Source organism: Petaurus breviceps, unplaced genomic scaffold (genome assembly GCF_028583685.1).
Source record: "Petaurus breviceps papuanus isolate PSGF00001 unplaced genomic scaffold, PetGlider_PUasm1.0 91133, whole genome shotgun sequence".
In the NCBI taxonomy this organism is placed as follows: domain Eukaryota; kingdom Metazoa; phylum Chordata; class Mammalia; order Diprotodontia; family Petauridae; genus Petaurus; species Petaurus breviceps.
Window position 1 is genome coordinate 81,748,142 of NW_027187419.1, and position 13,056 is coordinate 81,761,197.

Sequence of the window (13,056 nt, forward strand, 5' to 3'; positions counted from 1 at the left end):
TCTAGTACCTTACTTTTGGCATTACTTGCAGTTTGTCCTGCCTTTGTTTTGTACATGGTAGTTTGCATATGATCTCCCCCATTTGATTGAGCTTATAGAGATTGGAGACTGCTTTCACCTGTAGGTGCTTAATAGATGATTGTGGACTTGAGAAGATCTCCGGAGGACATTTGGAAGTAGGGTGCAGAGACTTGGCCTAGACTTGCTCAAAGTCGTATGAGTAGTAAGTACCTTAAGGTGGGACTTTGACCCCAGCTCATCTTTCCTGAAATAGTTTAATATTTTTGTGGTGCTCATGCTGCCTTTTAGTACACGCACATTCAGGTCATAATAAAATAAGAAAGACTGTCATAGATGGAGCTTTAAGTTTGTCTGTTTTGATTTAGTGTACCCTTCCTTTATAACCAAACCCTGTTTTGGCTAACTTTATGTTACCAATTCGTTCTAGATTTGCTTGTTCTGTTAGAAGGCCAGAAGTCAGAGAGTTGCTTCAGAAGCATCAACAGTGGGGTCTTTCAGATTTTTTTATTTTAAGGGTGCTGGGCACCCTTTACTTTCCATACACCAAAGTTTCCAAGGCAAAGAGAAAATGGGAGAGTGGAAAGAACACTGGAGTTCGATTTAAGAACTGGCTTTAAATCTCGTCTCCAGGGTGGCTAGGTGGTACAGTGAATAGAGCACTGGCCCTGTAGTCAGGAGACCTGAGTTCAAATCCAGCCTCAAACACTTAACACAAAAACTAGTCATGTGACCTTGGGCAAGTCACTTAACTCCAACTGCCCTCCAGAAAACCAAAATTTCCTCTCTGCTACTTACTCGCTGTAAAACTTGGGGGTAGGTCACTTAACCTCTCTGAGACTTCACTAATCTATTAAGTTAGAATTTATAACTAGGTGATATGTAGGGTCAGTTGTAGATGGACATTTCAAATCTAATTCTAGTTCCCTGGCACAGATAACCACCTATGAAAACCTAATTCTAAGCTATCCCCTTGGAGACATAAGAAAGATGCCCCTGCATACCAAGGCTGATGTCCCGATTGAAGACAAAGAGACTTCTTTTTTTCTAGCAATCTAGGGCTAAGGGCATAAGAAGGTATTGATAAGGAGACATACTGATACTATGAAAGGAACAGTGAATTTGGAGTCAGAGGACTGGGTATGAATCTTAGCTCTGACCTTCCTCATTTGCTAAATGAGGGCTTTGACCTAGATGACTTCTAAGTCCCTTTCCAGATTGTGTGTATGTACATATGCCTGTACATATATGTGTATGTATGCACACACACAATATGTACGTGTATATAGACACAAATGTATACATACATGTATACATATATAAGCATGTGTGTTATGTATGTGTATAGATATACATATACGTACATATATATGTGTATATATATTTATATATACACACATACATATATACATATATATATATGTGAATGATCCTTTGAGGAAATCTTCAACTTAGATTGACAATATTTATTAGTCACATACTGTCTTCAGAGCACCTTCTGGGCTCCATGGGTGATACTAAATGAACCTTTGCCTGGAATATAATTGGTGTTTAATACATACTTGTTGACTGATTTTCCTTATAGTCTGGGTGGGGGCAGGGTACCTGCGGCCTCAAGGCCACATGTGGCCTGCCCTGTAGGTCCTCATGTTAGTCCCTTTGACTGAATCCAAACTTCACAGAACAAATCACCTTAATAAAAGGATTTGTTCTGTAAAACTTGGACTCAGTCAAAAGGCCACATGTGGCTTGAAGGCCAAAGGTTCCTTACCCATGGTAGGATACTCTGGCTATGTAAGAAAAGTGGTTAGTGATACCACAAAGAGGGCTGAAATGAAATTTGGGAACAAAGTATTGAATGGCACTCATTGAACATTTTGTGGTTACAGTCTTTGCAAAATAGTTTTAGCATCCTGATGTTGCTTGCCTATGAGAAAGGGATGGCACTTTCTAACATAAAATACTTATTCTTTACATACCTTATCCCTGCTTACCTTTTTTTTATAGCTCCTACTGCTAAATTTGGATGCCACTTTCTAGTAAACATTCTCTTTTTCCATTATAAGAACCAGTTGGGGTTTAAGCAATAATATTTATTTACAAGGGAAAAGAAAATTTTAATTCAGGTAATTGAAACTTCAAATAAAAGATTTATCTTACCTAATTGGGTAGTACATCTGCATTACTCTAGTATAGCTTCCCCAGGTGTAAGTTTGACCCCATGATACTATATGGTTCTAGAGGTCATGTACTCCAAAATAGAATCCTCACTTTTGCATCAGAATACCCTTCCAGTTTTTCCTAAGCTTGGCATGGCTGATTTAGGATTTGCCACTAGACTGATTACATACATCCTTTTATAATTCTGAATTCATCCTCTGATTCATGAAGGCTGCAAGGATTTTGTTGATCTACCCATATTTCTGCCCAATTAACTAAATAGATATGTCCCCTACTCCTGCCACCTGTGGTGAGTGGTAAAAAATTTAATCATATATATTAATGGGGTCCAGTGCTAAAGATACAACAATGAAATTGCTTCTTACCTCAGGAAATTTATATTCTTAAAGGGACAAACAGCATATAGACAGGAAAATAGAAGGTAACATCAGGGATGTGGGGAGGAAAGTACTATCAGGAAGGGCCCCATATAAGAGGTGGCATTTGATCTGAGACTGAAGGGAATTATGGTATTCCAAGAGGCAGAGGTGAGGGAGGACAATATTCCAAGTGTGAAGGACAGCCTATGTCAAGGCATGGAGGTCAGGTATCGACTGTCTTGGACTAGAAACAGTAAGCAGGTCAGTTTGGCTGGAACCAAGGTTGCATGAGAGAGAGTAATGTGAAATCAGTCTTGAAAAATGGGTTGGAATCAGATTGCAAGGACTTTAAATACCAGACAGGAATTTGGACTTTGTCTTAGAGGCAGTAGGGAGTCATTGAAGCTTGTTGAGTCACTGAGTAAACTGGTTAAATTTGTTCTTTAGGAATACCAGGGTGGCAGCAGCATTGAGGACAGACTGACGCCTATCAGGATATATAGTCTAGGCAAGGGGTGATGAGGGGCCAAGCTAGGATTATCACTGTGTGAGAAGAAAGACAGGTGAGGCATTGTGGAATGGTAACTTTTTTGGATAAGGCAGGGATGCTGAGTGAGAGCGAAGCAACAAAAATGACCCTGAATTTGCAAACTGGGCATCTGGAATGACTGGCAGTGCCTTCAACAGAGGGAAGTGAGAAAGTGTGTGGATTCTGAGTGAAAAGATAATAAACTCTGTTTTGTACATTTTGAGTTTGAGATATCTATGGATTATCATGGTCAAGATCTGCACTCAGGTGTTTGCAGTCAAATATCACATACAATTATTTTAACCCTGTTCGCCCCCTGAAGTCATAGAAGACGACTCCTTTCAAAGGGATCTAGGTGGCATGGGGGCTGGAGAGCTGATCCTGGATATGGGAAAATGTGAGTTCAAATGAGGTGCCTCAGACATTTATTACAGCCGTGATGCCGAGCAAGTTACTTACCCCCTCCCCGCTCAGTATCCTCACCTGTAAAAAGGGGGCAATAAGAGGATCTGGTTGTTGTGAGGATCAAATGAGATAAAATGTTTCACATGATGCGTGACACATAGTAGCTTCTTAACACTTGTTTCCTTCCTTTCTCCTTCCCCTTCCATTCTTTATACTGCCCAGTTGAAATAAAACTCTACAAAGGCAGGAAACATGTCTCCACATTTTTTGTATCATTATCATCATTATTTTTGTATCATTTTTGTATCCACTAGTTGGATCCTTAACTGTTTATATTTCTCTAAGACTTGATGGATTAAGAAGCTAGCATAGACCCAGGAATATAGTAAGAAATGTTTAAATACTATTTATTTTGAATGAATCATATGTTTGGATTCTGTGGATGGATTCCAGGGTAAGGAATTAATCAAATTGAGGCAAACAAATGTGTAATGAACTATTCATTGTGATACATAAACATTTGTGCTGTCTCATTTTATGATGTATTCTAAATTGTGATGATTTCTATGGTTACAAGTTTTTGAAAAAAATTTATCTTTTTATCTTGTATTTAAAAAAAAAGGTCTTATTGTTTAAAAAACAACAACATAGTTATCATTTCTTTGTAACTACTTTCCTCAGCCTCCTCCGGACCTCCACTCCCCCATTCTCACAAAATACCATTAGGAAAAGAAATCAATGCACCAACTGAGTCTGATCACATGAGACTCATTCAACAGCCATAGTTTCTCTCCCCCCCCCCACCCTCCTCCCCAGTTTCTCTACCAAGAAGAAGGATGTTTCATTTATCAGTCATTTGGAATCAAGACTAATGATCTTAAGTGTTGTTTTCTTTCATATTATTAATGGTGGTTGTATATATTGTTGTTCTTACTTTGTCATGTATCAGCTCATACAAGTCCTCTCAATTTTATCTGAATTTTTCCTAATCTGAATTTCTTAAACAATGATAATATCCTCCTTTTCCTCCATAATTTCAAAAAAAAATATTGCCCTTTTGAGTCAAGGGAGTTGCCCTGGTTTTATGATGATATTTAAACTGATTGTTTGGAAAGTGGTCTTGTGGTGTTAATGTCAATAAATGATTTGAATATAGGCTTAATTCTATTTTGTGGGTATTGTGGCTGTGAAACATTCCAGTGTTTCTTAGAATAATTGGATCCTGTCATATCACCCTTCATGTTTCTGCCAAGCATATCTGGGTCTCATAGTCCAGAATGTGTTGTACACCTTGTGTTGGATAGACCCTTGGCTTATATCCCTGGGCTATTTGATGGGACTCTGAGGGTTGCCAGAGGGGTAAGCCTAACCCAGTTCTGGATAGGAGGTAGGAAGTGGGGCATTTTGAAGTCTGGGCTATTTCTAGTCTCAGTTTCAAAGGCTGTTTGTTCTCTATTATAATATGCCAGAAAAGTCTTTGGAACCCTTAAGTGAGGGGAGATTAAGAAGACTTACAATTGGCTTGGCCTTACTTAACCTCATTCTTCCCTATTTTTTCATGTATCATTCATGCTCACATGCTCTGTTCACACTATATTAAATTGCATCTACTTATACATTTCTCATTATTTCATATTTCCATGTTTGCACATTATCTGATTGGAATTCTAAGGTTCTGGAGAGATCTAGACTGAAAATTGGAAAATGAGTTCATACAGTTAGAGCTAGAATAGGTCTGGTAAATAGGAGTCTGGTAAATCCTACAGACCTAATATCAGAAAAATGTTTTCAAATACATAAAACATATGAAATTAAAAAGTAAGCCAGTTTTAATAAAATATAGTTCTCAAAATTATTTTTTAAAGTTCCCAGCCTTGGAGCTCATCTAGTATAAATCTCTCATTTTGCAGATGAGGGAACTGAGTCCCAGAGAAATTAAGTGACTCCTCTGATTACAAATCAAGCACTGCTTTTTGTAAACCACATTGACTAGATTGGAGACCTTGGAACTAGTTTGCACTCAGGGTGAGGGCTGAACAAACCTGAGGGTACATGCATCTAAATATTTGGGAAGCACAGAGCATCAAATTGACTGACCTTTTGTCCCTTTAAAAGCACCCACCTATTATGACTCTGTAATTGTGCTGTGATATTTTCTAACTGTGATCTACCTAACGTTTAATGTGCTTCCAGTCTGGTTTGACTTTTTTTCCCCCTAGGAAGAGGCTAAAATCTCTTCATTATAATATAGACAGTGCAGTGCATTTTGAATACAAATTTATCCATGTTCAGAGTAATTTTTCTTGTGATTGTCTCTACCCTGGAGAAGTGCCTTTAATGAATTACATACAAATTGTGTAATTTAAGAAGTTAATTTGGTTTTCTGGTTACACAGGACTAAGAACAGCCCTTGTAGAAAGAGATGATTTCTCATCAGGGACCAGCAGCCGAAGCACTAAGCTGATCCATGGTGGGGTGAGATATCTTCAGAAGGCCATCTCAAACCTGGATTATGAGCAGGTAATTGTGTATGCTAGTTGTTAAACAAAAATTGCTACTATGCTGTTTCCCCCTCTCCAATTAAATCAGGCTTTTAAATGGCTTTTAATGTTTCCTCCTGTTGGAAATATCTGTTTAATGTGTTCTGCAGGAGTATTTTTCAGGAGAGGTATGACAGTTTTTTACTGTAGTGTTAGAGGCAGCATGATGTAGTGAATAGAGAGGCTTGTTCTCAGAATCAGGAAGACTTGGATTAGAGTCCTGCCTTTGACATATATTGAGTATGTGATCCTGGAAAAGTCATTTAATCTTTTATGTACCTAGGCAAATCTCTAAAACTGAGATGTAGAGTAAGTGCCACACCTGTATTAGGATGATTTCCTCACCAGGAGTTCCCAATACCAGTGAAATCATAGTTTGAGTCCAAAACACAAACACCTCCCCCAACCCCCACCCAACCTATTTAAGGGTAATTTGAGGCCAAGTGTCAGATTTGCTGAACCATTTTCGAACCTGGTGTCTTTGAGCAACCATGATTCATCTCCCCCCACCAACTCCCTCCGCCCACCCTGGGTTTTTTGTATTCCATTGTTTTAATTCAGGGACAGTCTCTGGCTTCTTTCTCTCCTACAGCTGTCACCATCTGGTCATGTTATCGGTGGCAAATTCTTAAGGGGAAAGAAGATTTGAGGCGTATTTTCCACACAGTAATTCTGCCTTGTGTCCAGTCTTCTCAGGCTAGGATGAGGCAGTGGCATTTTCTAGAAAATAAAAATTGAACAGAATTTTCCATCTCTGTTTTGCCCCACAGAAGACTCTAATAACTACTTGACTTCAGTAGTTCCGCACCTGCCATTTCCATGCCCCTCTTTGAAAGGCATCTCTGATCTACATTGGTGGGGGTGCTTTTGTGTAAGGAAAAAAATCTAAGGGTACCTACCATGGAGTAATCTATCATTCCTTGCAGGGACAAATGTTTTATGGAGCTGGGGCAACAATAGAGGGAATACAAGATAAATGGTTTGTATAATCATGTGGCTCAAGTCAGGGAAATATCTTACATCTGGGAACCCCAATGGCATGTTTTCCCCCTATGCAAATACAGTGAAGGTTTCTAAAAATCCTTGAAGTTGACAGCATGATGTATTATTGGAAATATGATTAAGATATTTCCTGGCTCAGAGGTAGAGAGGGTTGTGTGTATCAATCAGTTGGTAGGACATTTTTCCCCCTTTGGAAAACACCATAATCTGTTACTGCCAAGCTAATTTTCCATATTTTGCTTTTTAGTACAGGATGGTGAAAGAAGCACTTCATGAGCGTGCCAACCTGCTCGAGATTGCTCCCCATTTATCTCATGCACTACCTATAATGCTTCCGATTTACAAGTAAGCTTGTTGAGATCCCCTGTGCTCTGTCTGCCCAGCTGGAGTTAGCATGACATTGTCTTAGGAGTAATATTCCTACAACGGGCTTTCCTTAATGCTTATAATTGGTGCTTATCTCTCTTTTAAAAATATATTCCCTTGCCATATTTTAAAAGCATGATTTCCCCCCCATGATTCTCTTTTGACACAATTTAGTTTTAAGGGTATGGTTTTCAAAGGAGGTGACAGTCACCCTCTGCATTTACAATTGGGAGCCTCTTACTTTAGCTCCCTTAGGCATACTGATTAGCTAAATTTGCATGTGGGAAAACCCAAGGTGTGAAAGGTGAAGCCAGGAAGCACTGCTTTTGAAAATTTTTGACCATAGATACTGATGAAACTTGAATTTGTAGGTATCTTCCCATATTCACATCAGCACATTTTTATAGCTAAGTAGAAATTAATTGCATTGATTTTTTTTCTAAGAATAACATTACATTTGAGGGTTTATAACTTAATGCAGTCATTCACAAAGCATCTTTTTATTTCTTGGGAGGGTTGAGAGTCCCATGGATTCCAAGTTATCAGAAATCTTATATTGTAGCCATTTTAATTTCTTTTAAAGGAAAATGAACCTTGTTTCTACCTTGTAGGGGCTGAAGAGGTTACTACTTAGAGCTGTCCTAGCATAAAAGGATAAACTTTGGTCTTAATGTTCCTTTAAAGTATTTTATAATTTTTTTTTGCAATAAACTCATTATTTTCATTAGATGTAGTTGGTAATTGTTTTATTGTACTGATGAAAGTATATTAATGTTCAGCATATACCAAGTAAGTTTTATGCTTAGTTAATCAAAACTGGCCTTTCTTCAAATGATATACTGAGACTAGATGTACTTTGAGGCATCTTTTTAAGCACAGAACCTAGAATATGCTAAATTGACCAAATTTCAAATTCAAAATTATTGTCAATGCACAAACACAAATTTTAACAGCCTAGAGACACTGATGAGGCCTTTTTGGGCTAGAGATTTTCTGAAAATGCAGGTTGGGCATTGCTCAATGATTGTCAAGGGACATGAAGCCAAATTCTGCAATTCTTTATACTGCTTTTGTCACCAATTGCCTTGATTGTCTTAGAATATTCATTTAAATTTTCCCCCATTTATTTCAGTCATGTAATCCATCTAGATTAATGTCAAATATTATTTAATAAATGCTCACATTTAGTATCTTTTGCATTATATTACTACAACTGTGCTTTATTGTACTTAAATAAAAGAGTTGTTATCATCCTGTCATCTTTTTGCTGTGATATTTAGTCTTCCTAAACATCATCTCCTTTCCTCACCTGCATTTTTCTTCTATAGGTGGTGGCAGTTGCCTTACTACTGGGTAGGAATAAAGCTCTATGACCTGGTTGCAGGAGCTCATTGCTTGAAAAGCAGTTATGTTCTTAGTAAGTCCAAAGCACTTGAACATTTTCCAATGCTGCAGAAGGACAAGCTGGTCGGAGCTATTGTCTATTACGATGGTACGTTTTTCTTATTGTAAAAAAAGCAATTATACTCTTCAGTTTCATGACTTTTATTGTATGTTTTAATGACTTCCATTAGTTGAACATGTATAATTAGAAGAATAAGATTCACTTGTTCAATGACTTCTTAGACTTTTGTGAAATGATTTTTTAAGTTCTGCAGGTTAACCATGAAGCAATTTCCCTTTAAGCAAGCAGAAGAAAAAAATGGTCATGCATTATTATGATAGTGGCCAGTAGATTGTGGATTCTTTTCTATTTTGGGGAGCAAACCATCTGATCTAACTGGAACTAGCCAGTGATACTGGATATTCTTTAAATGGCTATAATCTATGAATTTCGGTTACCAAAGAATTCTAGTAGCTAGATTACCATTTGGTTGATCCATTTGGAAATCTCTGATCTCTCTACAGAAAACTAAAACTCCAGAGTGATCTTAATATAAATTTCTTTATGTTTAAAATGAGCCTGGTGTAGTTTTAATGAACCCTGTTCTTTAATGGGCTAATCTTTCTATGTTATAGTAGTTAGTAATTGTGATTATTAGTCAAAACTTGATTTGTATGTGAAAAATAGCATTTACCTGCTTTGCTGCACATAGGCATTTTCCTCAATCTCCTCTGGCTACTTTTTTTTCTTCTGCTCAAAGTTGTTAAGCCATATATATCTTGAGAATTTTTCAATGTCTTTTTGATTCCTTGAGACTTTGTGCTTCATTTAAAAACAACAAAAATTCTCTCTGGGTCTAGATGAAGGGTTCCCCATAGTGTTTATACTTTTAAAATAATTTATTTCATATCTTGTCTTTCTCCCTTGATTTTTACTTCCTATCTCATGGTTGGTTTGGTCCATTTTCCATCATCATTTCTTCATGGATTTGGACCCCACCCTATGCCATTAAATTTGCTGTGTTTTTGACAGAGAAGACTTGCCTTATGAATATATTATAATGTTGCAAGGGGCCATAGATCTGTTAGGTTTCCAGATGAAACCTCTATTTTCAAGGGGTTATAACTCAGAGAAAAATGCCCTCTGGGCTGAAACTAGATATATATGTACTTTGCTCAGGACACAATTTTTGCGCATAATATTTAAACAATGAAGGTAGGTAGATGTTTCATTCTGTGAAAATAAAGCAGTTTTTTATTGTTGGTTTTATTTACTTTTTGAAAAAGTACTGTGTTATTTTTTAAGTGAAATTCTATATTTTTTATGTCTCGAATATTAACTATTTTTATACTTTACTTGAAAGGAACCTATTTAAAATAGGATCTTTAGGGTATTTTTAGATTAGAAAGCACAGTAATTTCTGAATATTGCATAAAATACTTGGAGGAAGGTTGTGATATGGAATAGCCTAGAGGAATTTTCACTTGCATGGATGTAACTGCACGTACATAATGATAAATGATTTTTTAAAATCACAGAATTCTGTAGCAGGAAGAATGTCTTAGATTGTGTGCTCAATATTCAATGAAGTATTATTCCTGTGGTGGGATTTCTCCTATTTAGTAGGGTACATGCAATCTTACCTTGAGGGAAAGTTTAATTCCAGCTTAATCCACTGTGATTTTTAAGGGGTCCTAATGTTTAGAGACCTCACTATGCTATGGAGTGTGTTTAAGTCTCTCTCCTTTCTCCTCCTTCCCTGTGTTATGTTCCCAAATTGATTTAAATACTTTCATTTGTCTGTCAAGCTTTCAGATAGAAAGACAGATAGGGGAGAGACAGTATGTGTGAGTGAGAGTGCATATGTGTCAGGGGCAGTAGGGACCAAACTCAAGAAAATGCCCCCAGCAGAAACAGCATTAAAAAAAAATCTTAAGAGTCTTATACAAACATTAAAAGCTAGAAAATTCACAGTTTGAGTTGTCTTCCAACATCCAAACACCACAGGGTGTCCACTTAACTACTTTCTTGGTGCCCCCCTGTTGTGCCTACATGCTAAAGGACAACCTTAACTGTGAATTTCCTCTTTCTGCGTCAGACCCTTAATGTTAATTCATTGTAGTTTTTATTGGGTGATTATATAAAATCGGTTCCTTGGTTTGTGAGGAATAAGAAGGCATTCTATAAAGAGCATCCAACTATCCTAGCTGGCATAGAAGCATTTCCTGTTTTTGCCCCTTTTGAGTTCTCTCTAACCCTTCTCCCACATTCTCATTTTAGCTGCTTATTCACTATTTCCATCACACCCAAAGCATTCCTTTTAATGTGATCCTAATTTAAAAAAAAAAAGTTATTTAGAACAGATTTGAATCTTTAGAGCAGGGTTTGTTTGAATTTTTTTTTATGTCATGGAACATTTTGGGTAGCCTGGAACCTTTCTCATAATAGTGTTTGTTGGTATATTAATAATTAAAAGCAATGTTAAATTTCAAGGAGATGTTAGTGAAAATAAAGATTTAATTTTTTTCCCCATCCAAGTTTACAGAATCCCTGAAATCTGTCTATGGACATGTGGACCCTAGGTTAGGAACCTCTGCTTTAGATGGCTATTTAAGTACACCTAGTTTTTATGTTATCTTTTGTGCTGGTAATAGTTTCATAGACTGTTGCCTCTTTTGTGCCCTGTTAGTGTTAGGATAAAATATGGACTTTTCTATTTGGCCTTTGAAGCCCTCCACGATCTGGCTCTGAATGCTATTCTCCTTCATTCACTTGCTCTTCTGGATGGGCTGTTTTGGTTACTCTTCCCTCTGTATAACATTCTGCATTTTGTCTCCTTGGTTTTGCACAGGCTTTTTCCCCATTCCTGAAATATACTTCCACCTCACCTCCAACTTGTAGAATTCATAACTTCCTTCATGTCAGCTCAAGTGTGACCTCCTATAGGAAGTCTTTCCTGATTGCTGGTACTATATACATACATACCTATACACACATGCATGTGTGTGTGTGTGTGTGTATATATATGTATATATATATGTCTTTTTGTGTGTATGTGTGTAATTTTTATTTATCTTTTATTTTTAGATCACCTCCATTTCCCAGTGTATCACTCATACTTCCTCTGCTTGGACAACCATCCCTATTAAATTTTTTAAAAAGAAATAGAGTTTAGCAAAATGTAAAAAAAAATAAAAAATAGTGCATAGTATTTTACACTGATAGCTCTTCCCTCCTCAGACTCTTTAAAGAAGCCACATAAGATGCCTTCTCGTACCTCTGTTCTGTGGTCAGGCTTTATTTATATTTTGTACTTAGTTTTTTTGTATAAACTTTTTACCCTTTCACCATCTCTGCCCCCAAAAGAATAGAAATTTCTTGAGGGCATAGATTGTTTTACCTCTATCTTAGCATCCCAGTATGGTGCCTGGCAGGTAGTAGACACTTAAAAAGTGTTTATTGTTGAATCAAATTGGTGATTTGGGCTAGACTCCAAATGGAGAGACCTGAGCTACTTGTTTCAAAAAACGGGAAAAGAAATGCTATTGGAGTAGGGTGATTTTCAGATTTGTGCCTTACTTTGTACCTACAAATCATAAACTTTGAGTTTAGCAGCAGTATATATTCTTAATTCTTTGATCTATTGACTTAAAAGTTAGCTTATTCATGAATTGAAAGAAATGTTTTTTCAACTTTTATTTTCTGTTTCTATAACATAGATACAGTATATCCTGAAAACAAAACAAGAATATGGATGCTATGTAGAAGAGTGCAACAGGCTTCTGGGTTGGAATCCTGACTCTCTATTATTCTCCAGTGAGGGTGGGCAAGTTACTTTAAATTCTCTGGGCCTGAAGTTTGTTCATCTGTAAAATGAGGGATTTAGATTGCACAATCCCCAAGATTGCTTCTAACTCTTAAGTCTTGAATTCTGTGAAATACTACAGTCCTTTGTTCTCATGAATGAGGCCACATTTATTTACAGATATGGTCATTTTGGCTTAATGGTGTTTATAAACGATAAAATAACAAAGTTTTAAATAATATGTAGACAGTATACTTTAGCATGACATAGTAACATCATTTTACCTCAGTTTACTAAATAGATATATGTCTGACTATCTACATTCGAGTTACTCTATATTCTAAATGTGCTGGTACAGATGGATTTTTAAAGGAATCATTTAGTGGGTAGGGTAAATAAGATTTAGGCAGCTAGGTGGCTCAGTGGATAGAGTATTGGGCCTGGAGTCAAGAAGACTCCAGTGCCTC

At 36.9% G+C, this 13,056-nt stretch overlaps 1 protein-coding gene across 8 annotated transcripts in view; it reads left to right on the forward strand.

Annotated features, from left to right (window-relative positions):
- GPD2 (glycerol-3-phosphate dehydrogenase 2) overlaps nt 1-13,056 on the forward strand; it is a 187,361-nt gene that overhangs the window by 103,547 nt on the left and 70,758 nt on the right. For all 8 annotated transcript variants that reach the window (XM_069080013.1, XM_069080009.1, XM_069080011.1 and 5 more), the window contains exons 4-6: nt 5,888-6,012; nt 7,282-7,379; nt 8,729-8,892. In XM_069080013.1, coding sequence (XP_068936114.1) covers nt 5,888-6,012; nt 7,282-7,379; nt 8,729-8,892 — 387 coding nt within the window. The remainder of the gene's footprint in view (nt 1-5,887; nt 6,013-7,281; nt 7,380-8,728; nt 8,893-13,056) is intronic.